Source organism: Rhea americana, unplaced genomic scaffold (genome assembly GCF_003343005.1).
Source record: "Rhea americana isolate MKP2758 unplaced genomic scaffold, rheAme1 scaffold_108, whole genome shotgun sequence".
In the NCBI taxonomy this organism is placed as follows: domain Eukaryota; kingdom Metazoa; phylum Chordata; class Aves; order Rheiformes; family Rheidae; genus Rhea; species Rhea americana.
In genome coordinates this window covers 1,371,158-1,383,588 of record NW_028185128.1, presented here as the reverse complement: position 1 = coordinate 1,383,588, position 12,431 = coordinate 1,371,158, and the positions used below count along the sequence as shown (strand labels likewise).

Below are 12,431 nucleotides of genomic sequence, written 5' to 3'. Positions count from 1 at the left end.
CCAGATCAAAGTACAGTTTCAATTCTGACTTGTCATGACAATAATGGACAATGTGGTATTAAACTATGAGGACAGGCTTATTACTGKAAGCAACAGCTTTAAAGAACATTCTTTGACTGCATGCTAAGTAAATCCTCACATTGGTGTTGCTGGGATAACAAACCTGTACTGTGCTTGTAAAAACAGACATGCTGTTTCCAGATCATGCTCCCTTAGGAAGCAGAAGTGTACTATCCAAAGATGCAGTTCAGGAACTTAACCTCATCTTTTCCTTTAACATTTTAATTCTTTATCTTCACRGGAAATATTTAACTTTCCACAGTAATTTTCCTGTGAAAAATTCTGTGAAATCCTTCACTGACAGGGATAGTCTCTAGAAAAGAATGCAGTCATACACCTATACGCTTTCTTCCTTTTTCAGAAGTCTTGAGGCTAAAATTTGATTCATGTTAAAAAATAACTCTTATTAACTGATCAAACAGAAACCCCCTGAACATTCCTGAGACTCTCGTCATGAAGCTATACACTAATGTTAAATGCTAGCTACTTACCTCATTAAAGAATAAATGTTTTATGACACTTGTTACATTTATGACAACATTTTAAAATTACAGTGTTAATGGCATATTTCTAAACTTTGGAGATTTTAGCATAACCATCACCGCATAACTCTCTCTCAAAGAGGGAGGAGAAAGGGACAGGGATAGATAAGAAGCAATTTTAGTTATAATAATTTCATTTATTATTACACTAAGAGGAGAGTTACAAGGATGATCTGAGCTAAGTCTATGAATTATGGAGCTCTGGCAATGACCAGCTACACCAACTGTTAATGCTGTTCTTTTTATATCCCCAGGTATCTTGACGTAAGAGTGTGTGCACAGTCACAGAGCAGATTCGCCTGGCAAWGTTCCCTGGTTTCATGCTTACAGCATACGTGCAACTTGCTGTAGACTACCAAACCAAATCAATCTAGGGTTTTCCATTTCAGAATTGCAAAGTTTACAACCTGAATAGAACACAGATATACAGAAAAACGACCTTCCAACAAGCTTTAAATTTCTCTCTCAGAACACTAGTAGCAGTAAATTAGAAATAAATATATAAAAAATAAACTGAATCATATTATGAAAGATATAGAAATTAAAATGCTACATTAGAACTCCCCCTATCATTACAACTGAAATTAATTGATATATAGGAAAAGTTTCATAAAACATGGGCCAATTTTTTCACTTAAGCTTCCAGCAACTATATCTAAGATTAAAACATAATTTACCAGACCAGGAACCAAGTTATTTAAAAACTACAACTAGAACTAACTTGATGTGAAGAYACAAGAATTGGCATTAAATACAATTAACCTGAGAGAGTAAAAACAAACAAGAAACCCCAAAAACTTCAAAACCTTCTAATTCAGTTCTGCTTTTGGCTTAGCTACAGAGCTAATGTTGGCCTGGTTTAGATCCAGTATAAGTTAAAATTTGAAAATAAGTTCAAGCCCAGATCCAGTTCAAGGAGGAAGGGGGATGGGGAAACAAGAACAAAACAYAGAAACATCTAAATACATATTTCCTTCACGTTTGATTCAACATCAGCCCTGGAACCCTTTAGGTTACACTAAGAAAAGGTTTTTTGCTGAGTAATCAAGAAAAAAAAGTATTATATGCATGCAAAAACTGTTTTTTTTTCAGAACAATGCTAAACCATCTCTTACAATACTAAGAAATGCTGCCTATAGATCTAAGTCAYGAAAAAGTTGTTATATTTTACTATTTGAGAAATAATATAAAACTTAACTCCCATCAATAGAAAGCAAAGTTGTTGAACTGTTAAGATTGGTGTCTTATGTGAACTTAATTACATAAGTAAATAGACAAAAATAACTCAGCTGTCCACAGAAAAGTTCTTTGATGTTTGGTTTTACATTTATTAATTTTACATTTGTTACCAGGACTGGTGTTCCTCGTAATGGTTGTGATGGTCCTATCATACTTAGCAAACAGTGTAACAAAACAAGCAATAGTTTCAAGACATAGCCAGTGCTTTTTTTACTTTTTCAAAAACATACATACCATATGCCTCACAAACTATAAACTGCCACCCAAAACATATGAATAAGGTACCTGATATGAATTAAYGATAAATTCCAAAACATGATCTCAACTGGGAGTTTTTATCTGTGGAGATAGCCTGAAATGACAGTACATAGCCTTTGCATAGAGCCTTGTCTCTAAATAGATGCTGCTTTGAGATGAGAATTTGAATTCTGTTTTTGAGTAGAAAGAGTTTTGAGTAGACAGACACATTCATCATATTCTTGCAATGCAAGTGAAGGGAAAAATCTCATATTTTCATATATTCATATTTTAGGAGATACATAATGCTAACTCTATGAACTTTTTGAAGAAAGTATTTCTAAAAACTTTCAATGKGTTAACTCAGGACATGCCTTTTGCTATATTATAAATATGTAAGCAGATACTAATGATATATTAAATTGACACTTCATGTGGGAACAGAAACATCAAGGTTCTTAATGAGGAAGGATCATTTTTTGTTATTTTGTTGAAAACCTACGGAAATTGTTAGAGCGGCACAGAACAAGTTTCCTTTCCTCTCTATTCTAAAATCATTTGATTTTTGGTTCTACTAATCTTGAGACACAATATACCATAACAATATGTTCCTCTGTCATATGCTGGTTGAATCTAAACTTCATGTAACTAATTAAGAAACTGGTTGAATGCACAGATAGGGTAGCATTATTATTATTATTATTATTTTAAGCTACTTGTCTCAAAGAGACTGAGAAGATACACTGTTTCTCTAAAACATCTACATCACATGTAAGCATTTATTCTAGGATTAGAAAAAGAGTACTAATAGTCCCTGACGGTTATTAGAGCTGTTTAGTTGTTGAAAAACATCTTATGCATAAAAATTAAATATAAAATTTAGATATATTAAAATACAAATGTTTTAAGACAGAAATAAAAGAATTAAATGAAGACATTCTATCTCAGAACAGAAGAAAGAAAATACAAGTTCTCTGCATTTTTAAGAACACTATCTCAGATATTCAATGTTCAATAAAGAAAGAATACAAAATCTGAAAGTTTCTGACCAGCTCCAATACCTCCTATCCTATAAATGAAACAAAGGCTAGTGCTTGAACTTAACTGATTTCTTATTTGTGAAYTTTTCACCAGCAATAATGCTTTATTATTTAAGGTTAGCTATCTACAGTCTGAGTAAAACATCTACATTGAAAGAAACACRAATCATTAAAAATGTTTAATGTTAACTCTAGAGAATTAATTTTCAGTCTTAAAAAAATCTCTTCATATTTGTATTAATGAAACTGAGCATGTAACTTCAGCTAAACAAGATGTTGGTTGGATGGAGCAGGGAGAAAGAATCAGCTATGCAGTTAAGAAACCAACTCCATTCCATTACAAAACCTGTTACAACTTTTTTCCAAAATTAAAAACTCCAAGCAAATTAAGCCTTACAATTGCTAGCTCCAGAGACCAGTTTTGGGATTTTTGCCCATTTTCTGCTTCCCTTTATACTATTAAGGCATTGATGAGTCCTGGTTTTTGGTTCTGTATCATCTTAAGTTGGAAGCTTTCCTTCTCCATTGCAACAAGGGATGGAGAAGTATGCAGAAAGCAATATTTAGCTATTGAGCACACCCTTCCTGAAATTCACTCATTTGCTCACTGAGGGGAAAAAAAAATCATAGAACTAACAGAATTGTACCATGATCTCAAGTATGTTTCTTTAACTTGCAGGCCATTCTTCCTTGAGGTTATTTTTATTCTCATCTCCTTCAATAAAAAGAGTGGGAGATTACCTACTTGGAATTTATACAGGGCTATGAGATACACAAATGTTTCACACTTAATCTCTACAAATGAGGTCTTTGAAGAAGTGAGCTTTCACATGCAAAAGACAAGTCACTGCTTTTTACAATGTAAAAATAAACAAAACCACTCCAACATCTGTAACTAGAGTTTTGAAGCCTTCTCTGCCAGAAAGTGGACCAAGTAATGTAAAGTTCTAACCTCATATCTCAACAACTACACAAAATTTGGTGAGTAAAAATCTTGGTTTTGCAGATAACAGTAACTTCAGAGTCAAGATCTCCTTTTTCTTCTTTTTACCTTCCTCAAAATGGAAAGAATATGATGGTAGCTTTTTCCCCTCAAGTTTCTTTTAGAGATGCCACAGTCAAGAAATACAATAGATATCCGTGATTGCTTAAAATGGATTAAGAAAAGTATTCATGGTGAGCGAATAGCAAGTCAACAAATCAAATTCCGATGTTCAAAAATACTTTATTGCCATGAGATGACTTACTTATATAAGAGGTGCGAAGCTTTTTCACAGACTCTGAATATAAGTTAGAAAGGCCGCACATGCAAGAAGCCACAGTCAGCATACCTTAATGAAGCAATGAGAAAAGGAAAGACGGAGACACTAACAGTACATTTGAGACAAAAAAGCCAGSTGAAAAACTGGTATAATCAGGTTTAAAAGATGCTTTTGCCATGCAGATTGTTAGTATTAAAACATAAGATGAAAAATATAAATATGATTTAAAGTAACAGTGGTTATATTCATGAGCAGAAAAGACTAAATTCATGAACATCTTGGACATACAGTTGTAAATTAAGGTTGAGTCACACAGATACAACACATTAAAATAACAAAAGATAAGAAAAAGCAAGTGGGGTTTAACACAATTTATAATCTAAAATATATGAAGTAGAACTTAAATTCTTTGCTCTCAAGAGGAATTAAAACACTGAACCAGTAAAGTTTTTCTTTTTTTCCCCTCTCAAAAAGGATCTTTTTCATAGTAAAAGTCTTTATTTGTTTAAGAAGAAAAGATCTTATCTGAAAGGCCATGAATTGCATTTCTATGTCAATATTTTTTAGGGYAGTTTCCTCAGTTGAACTCAACTGACTGGTGGTAACTGGATCTTTCTCAAACCAATGATTTATTAAAACAGGTATCAGAGTGCCCATTTTCATTTGAATAAAACTAACAAAAAACTTACCTGAACTTTCTTCTGGATCACTCATGATAAACTAACATTAGACATGAAGAAGTTTTTTGAATAGCTTTCTATATCCTATCAAAAAATAATAATTTGGGGCAGAAGTGATCTTGTTTATAGCTCTGCCTTTAGCTATTTTCTGAATTAACTAAAAATATTCACTAGATAGCATTTTTTAAATGATCTCTTTTCCTCTTTGTTAACTTTTTGTTTTGGCAATAAGGCTAAAATTTTGATTGAAAGGTCATTTTCCTCTTCAGTTGCTAAGAAACACCTTTCTTAAACATCTACTTTTTAAAACAAAGTCTTTTTCAAAACAGGATGTATGTTACTAGTTTGAATTTAGACATGGAATTGATTCATTCAAATGAAAGGCTTCCTTKCAAACTAACATAACAGAATACATAGCATAAATTCCTTTAGATTATCACGGACATTCTAGTCAAAGTTTAAATTAAGAAGTCAAAAGATTCCAACAGAAGTACTAGCCTTAATGCAAATATTAGTGGGTTTATATAAGCATGTGATATGSGTATCAGGCTTATCAGAAATACCAGGATATTAAGACTTGCTGAAGCTATGCTATTAAAATCTTATAATTGGTATATATTTACTGTGTAACTGTACTTCTATCTATAAACCTTCCTCCTCAGTGTTTTCCCATCTACTCATTTAGAAATACATTGCACTAATTAAAAATAAAAGAATAGAAGTAATGATATCAAGGGTCAGTATAGATTCCAGTAAACAATGTTTTTAAAGGAAACGCGAAGTAACAAAGGCAAAAAGACTGGCATTAAAGACTGATCAAGAAAAAAGAACGGTTACAGTAGAAAAACAGCACAATTATATTTAAAGAAAAGACACTAATAGCCCACATAAGCTCAGAAAAAGGTACGATTGGATGAAACAAGCTGTGGTCTCCTCACCTCCAGATGGTTGCCGAGTTTTTCGGGGAGATCGTGGCTCTCTGCGATAAGGATCATTAGAACCATACAGCTCAATAGTGCCGAGATTCAAGAGCACTGTCTTCTGGAGGTAATCAACCATGGCAATACCATTACAGTTTCCAAAAACTACCCTGGAAAAAAGAAAAACGGGAGGAAAGATAATGCTAATCAAATGTTGGTATAAATTTATTTTGGTATTTTTTAGCATTCAGAATTTTAAGAGCTTAATTTTAAAGATTACTCTAAATTTTACATAAGTTACTGTTTTAGAATGTAGTACTAGGTTAAGTGTTTTCTTGGAAARACACATGTGACACTGAGCAAAGCAGACAGATCACTGTCATTATACTTGCCAATCTATCTGTAAGAAGTCTCAACTGACATTTACTATTTGCTCTACAGTGCCAACATAGGTGAGGAAGAATGATGCTCATCTGATTTTGATGTTAATATGATCAAGTTCTGCCACGATTTACCAAAGGAATCATCTTTTAAGGACAGGAAACTGATTGCCTCTCCTGCGCTGCTCTGCAGTACATGTGAACACACATGGATTTAATTTTTGATAGTATCTACTTTAACAAAATAATGAAAAAAAATGAAAATTGTGTAGAATATACTTACAGGCCATACGCTGAGTTGACTGCTAAGCTTGTTATCTGTTGAGGAGGTTCCCCACTCACCCACACCAGTTGGATAACTAGCTCAATCTGGTAGCCCGGAGACTGCTTGAGGGGAGAATTTTTAACTCTGCAATGTAAACAAAACATGYTATCTTTTTATGACTCCTTATACTCTTTTTCTTGTAGGCTTAGAATTCATTCAATTCTTGTAACACTGAACTCTAAAGTTGAAAAATTGCAAAAAACACTTAAATAAATAGAAGCAACCAGGAAGAAAACACATTAGTGGTCATTTACTTTAAGGGCCCTTTAAATCATTACCTAATTGAAAATGTCTTGACCAATGATCACAAGTACTTCAATTTCCCATTCAGAGCAAAAARTAACAGCTATACTGACTCTGATATTGAGTATATTTTAACTTGAACAGATAAAGGTGTTCAGTGTTTTAAAGGAAGGAATTATAGATTTGTTCTCCAAAGGGAGAAATTATAAATTTAGAGAATGGAGGGGTGTGTGTGTGTGTGTGTGTGTGTGTGTGTGTGTGTGTGTGTGTAGGGAGGGAAATTGCACTGAAAAGGAAAACAGAAGTACAATGTATTGAGATAAATATGTGCTACAAACAAAAGTTGACAGTGTGGATGAAAAACAAAATTGCAAACAAGGTAAATGATCAGAGAGGCAGACTTGGCAAACTTAGACATATTCTGCAGAAAGGATTAGAACTCTCATGTATTTTAAGGTGAAAGATTATGAAAAGCATAAGCTTCTCCAACTTTTGAAATCCTCTTATTTTATCCATTCATTTGTATTAATGCATATTTTGGTTTGTCAATATGTTATTTTACAAGAATTCAAAGTTTTCCAACTTTTCTACTATTCTACTTCTTCCAATTTTGCTTAGAACTTAGTTCTGCAATTCAGTACAATCAATAAGATAAGAAAACCCAAAGAAAATAAGCCCATTAACAGAATTAGTTCTTTTTTGGATTGATTTGCTCAGGGAATTAAAATTCAAGATAGAGTCTTAACCTTAGACAACAAAAGCACATATATGCCTGTATTTTSTATCTTACAATGAAGTGCAATATACACTTTTTTAGGAAAAGGTGAAAGTCTAGAGGCCTCCTAATGCACTCTTGCAGAGGAGTTTAAAAAAAAAAAAAAAGAACCCTTAATGTCTGATATAGAAAAAAAAATTAAAAATCCCAACTGGATCAAAGATCTCTACTAGGAGCACTAAAAGCCATCTTGCAGAACTTTAAATGATGAAGATCCATAAGAATAGGACAACTCTTTCATTGTCTGTTTCCTGTTTCCAAAATACAAAGTAATTCTCTTAGAGTTATGAAAAAATATTGTTACAATCCTACAGTTACCTCTCACTCAGTTTTTCCATAACCTTAGAGTTTTACAGCCCAATGAAAAGCAGCCAGAAACTCGTAAGTTAAGGAGAGCTGCAAAATGTTAACTGGCCTATTCAATTCAATAAACAGTAAGACTTCAAAATAATTATACTATTGCCATTTAAAAATASTTGCACTAAAGTACGAAGATCTGTGTTATATTAATATCTATGTCAAAACTTCATATAGCAGGCAGAAGTTAAGCATTTTCAGATTTTTACAAGCTAGAAATATTAATTTTAAAGAAACTTTCATTGTCAACTTAATTTCCTGAAACAGAACTCAGCTTTCAGATATTTGGAAAATATTGCTCTAAGAAATACAGGATTTTACCTAATAATGAATTTTCTGTAATAAAATAAAATTGCATACATTCTCATCCCATAAATATTCTTGTAAAGTTTCATGCTCAACTAATTGTAACAGAATACACTCACTTTAAACAGGGGACATTATCACGTAGTCCATCAGAGGAACTGCTACTAGTAGATGGATGAGACTGGGGTACAATGGACTGAGGATTGGAACCTGTGCCTGGAGTTGGTAAAGGTGGTACCTGCTCACCATCTGGAGTTTCAATATCATTTATTTCATATAATAGACGTACTTCCAGCATCTGTAAAGGAAAGTTAAAAAACAAAMAAACAAAAACCTCACAAAAAATCCACTTAAATTATGCCTTTCAAAAAAGTATATATGAATTAAGTGCAAGTGAAGATACTAGTGTTAAGATTGATTTCTAGGACTTAACTCCCCCCCCCCACACACATAATCATAGCTTAATAACACAACCTAAAGAAATACATGTAGTCTTCTGAAACACGGAGTGAGAGTAAAGCTAATCACTGGACAGATTCAATATTTGAAAATTGCTAACCTAACCTAAGCTAGACTATTTCCCAGTACTCAAGAGTCTGTTGCTTCATACTGAACAGAAATGAAATGCTGGATACAAGACCCATATAATTATCATTCTAAGCACACAATAAACTGTTGTGAAGAAGGCTTGTTTTATGTAGTTCAGGAATGCCAAAGCTAAGAGATGAGAAATACAAACAAGTTGGTGTATCTATTCATTCARTACCGCTGAATACACACTGGACTTAATTCCAAATTTTTCATTAAGCTAAATAATAACATTTTGAAGAACAAAGATCAGCATCATTTCAAATTTCTTTCTGTTTCTCTATTACAATATTAATTGTAGTGTAGTTTAAAGGCAGTTTTCCCATTGTTCTATTCTCTTATCTGTAAAGCAAAACTTAACTCAAGGACWGAAACACAAAAAAAATATGGTAATTTTTAAAACTTTCCTAGTATTGGAGAAAGTGGCAAGCTGCTAATTTTAAAAAATAGTTTAGTAAAAGCACTCCTCAGATGTTTCCATTATATGCTTTCTGATATAAGTAAGTAAACACTGGGGGGGGGGGGAAGCCTCCTTAAGGTATTTCTGAAAAGGAAGAATAAGAAAAAAGTAAGAACTATATTATGATTAATAATGTGCTCAAAAAGTATTTTAAACTAAATAGCTTTGTGTTAGCCTGCAGCTAATATATCCAGATGATATTGCATGTGTGCAAATGTATGCATAGCTGATTTAACATAGGATTTCTCAAACTTTTACAATGAAACCCATCTTTGTATCTTACTGTCTTCTAAACAGAATCAAATAGTGAAAGCAAAATCCTTAAGAGATCTTAGGGCATGCCTGTTGCTATTGATGTAGTTCTTCATACTGCAGAATTCTTGTCAAGAAGATAGATAATAATTAGGAATCAAATAAAAAAAATGGAATCAGCTAAAATCAGCAAACAGGCCAAATGGGGAAGTGCTGTAAATTCAATTTTTGAAAGTTTTCAATGTAYTCAATTTTTTAAAGAAGGGAATCAGAATTTCTGATGGATGGACAGACTGAATTTTCCTGTCTCCCTTTGAGGATCAGTTGAAACCCTATCATCTTCATAAATCTTTAATTCCCAGTCTCCTCATCTCATTCATTTTTGTTTGAGCTTCGAGGATAACTGCCAGGTCTGTTTATAGTAATACATTTTATGTTTGACAGAGCCAAGTTTTGGTCCATTATTTGCTTTGATAACTGTAACAAAGATCTATTATTGGTAGCAGAACCTGACAAAGCCAATGGAACACACAGTCTTGGTGTGTAATTTTCACTTTTACTGAATTTCATTATTTATTATTTTTCATACAAAAACCCAATCTGGTTTAAGGGGTTTTGGTCAATTTCATGAATACAATGAGAACAAAAATTGCTACAATTTTTTCATTACAGCTAAATCCTATAAAGTTAAAAATGGTTTTATTAATTACCGGAATGACTTCTGTTGTCACTTCCTGCTTGCTGAACCTGTAAATAATGACATGTGCAGAAACTCCAGCTATGCACAGCATTCGACTTTCTGGACACCACGAGATGATCTGAATAGCATAGGGATCTTCATCTACTATATCTGTGTTTGGCCTGTCATCCTTATTCCGTGATTTTTCAAATACTTTGGCTGTTTTTAGCTTATAAAGTACTTGTAGTGTTACTAGGAACAAAACAAAAGAAAGAAAAATTAATTTTGATGTAAGCAAGTAYTTTTCTCTTGTTAATTTTTCTGGTCTAGAAACTTCTCCTCTACACAGGAAAAGTCACTATGTTCAAAAAAGGGCGAAGAAGAAGCACTGCGAGTCTGCACTGACACCGGCGGTTCAACGAAACAACTATGTTCATCACCTTCATCAAAAAAAAGAAATTCCTCACAGCATTAAACTAAGTGCATTTATTTCTCTTTTGATAAGGGCAAGAACTCTYTTGATAAGGGCAAGAAAGAGGAAAAATCGCTTAGCTCCAGACCAGTTGACCTGACTAGGTGTGCTTAGTGAGCAATGTCAGAAAGGGCTTGGGAATGCCATACAGTGCACTGCCTGCCCAAGGCAGGATCAGTAAATATCAAAAACATTTCCTGAGATATATGCTAAGCTTAAATTATAAACTAAGTCCTCACAATTTCTCAAGCTTAACTATATTTAGGGATCTCTTTCTAATGATAACATCTAGCCACACCACAACTTAGGCCTACTTACAGTGGACAAAGTTGAAGACTGTGGAAGAGTTACTTTGTGTTGGCTTTAACAGATGATATTCCCATTTATCTATCCCAATATATATATATTTTTTGGCAATACTGACACAGATAAGACATATCTATTCCATTAGAATTCCAAGTTTTTTTTTCCATCTGATTCTGCGTGTAAATCCTTGGTCCTATCCCTCAAAGGTCTGGGATACTATTCAACAGTTGGTAACATCATTCTAAATTTTAACTCCAATTCTTTCTTCCAGTGTTCTTGTAACTGTCACGGTGTTGCTTTCAAACTTCACAGGCACATTGCCTAGGCAATCACCCAAAACACCAAAACAAATAAAAATGCTATCATTGTGAAAATTGGCTTAATATATCCTTCCTCCACCTTTGTACTTCAGTGGTTTCATTCGAACCGTATTTCCCTAGCTTATCTATAAGACTGCAYTGAGTAGAGAAATTTAAAAGGATTAAAGTCAAGATGCAGGATATCGACAGTTTCTTCCCTGTCAGGTCTATTAATTGGTTTTAGAAGGAGATTAAATAGTTTTAATAGATTTTATTCTTGACAAATCTATGCTGAGTATTATTTTTAAGTACACACAGTCAGTTTGTTTATTCCAGATTCCACCCTCATCTCAAAGTGAAATTAAGATCTCTTAACACTCCAAATACTCCCCCTCCCTGTTTTTAAACATATACATTGCATCTGTTCCCTCCCACCCTCACATATCCCACAACTTTTTGGAAGCTCATCAATCTTCCAGAAGTTTTTAAAGAAAATTGCTAATGATTCCAAGATTGCTTCAGTCAGGTTTTAAGCACTAAGGGTAAGTTCAGTCAGACCTAGATGATTTAAAACCTGTAACTTATCTAACTGATGTGTACTTTCTAGTTTGAAATCTTACTACACTTCTCAAGTGTTGGATGTGCAGACCATCAGAGACAACTGAACCTTTAACTAGAGAGAAATGTAAAACAGTATCAGACTCTTCAACCTTATTCAGTGGTCCACCAAAAAAAAAAAAAAAAAAAAAAAAAAAAAAAAAACACAAGAAAAAAACAAAAAAAAAAAACCCAAACACCTCTTTATTTTACTGTTCTCCTGCCTTCCTTTATAAACGCCTATGTACTGGCTTAAATTATTATTGGTTCTGATTCTCATTTTTAGATAACATAATGCATTGGGAGCTGGTATTTTATGAACAAATGCCTCACTTTTGTTTTAGACAGTAATAATCTGGAAATAACTCACCGAAATTCAGTTGTGCTAAAAATAAATATATTTGCCTGTCAT

At 33.2% G+C, this 12,431-nt stretch overlaps 1 protein-coding gene across 1 annotated transcript in view; it reads right to left on the bottom strand.

Annotated features, from left to right (window-relative positions):
- STXBP5 (syntaxin binding protein 5) overlaps nucleotides 1-12,431 on the bottom strand; it is a 241,811-nt gene that overhangs the window by 31,005 nt on the left and 198,375 nt on the right. The window contains exons 15-18 of the mRNA XM_085310828.1: nucleotides 10,377-10,597; nucleotides 8,486-8,664; nucleotides 6,644-6,769; nucleotides 5,999-6,150 (exon numbers count right to left, since the gene is read on the bottom strand). Of these exons, the coding sequence (XP_085166954.1) occupies nucleotides 5,999-6,150; nucleotides 6,644-6,769; nucleotides 8,486-8,664; nucleotides 10,377-10,597 (678 nt within the window). The remainder of the gene's footprint in view (nucleotides 1-5,998; nucleotides 6,151-6,643; nucleotides 6,770-8,485; nucleotides 8,665-10,376; nucleotides 10,598-12,431) is intronic.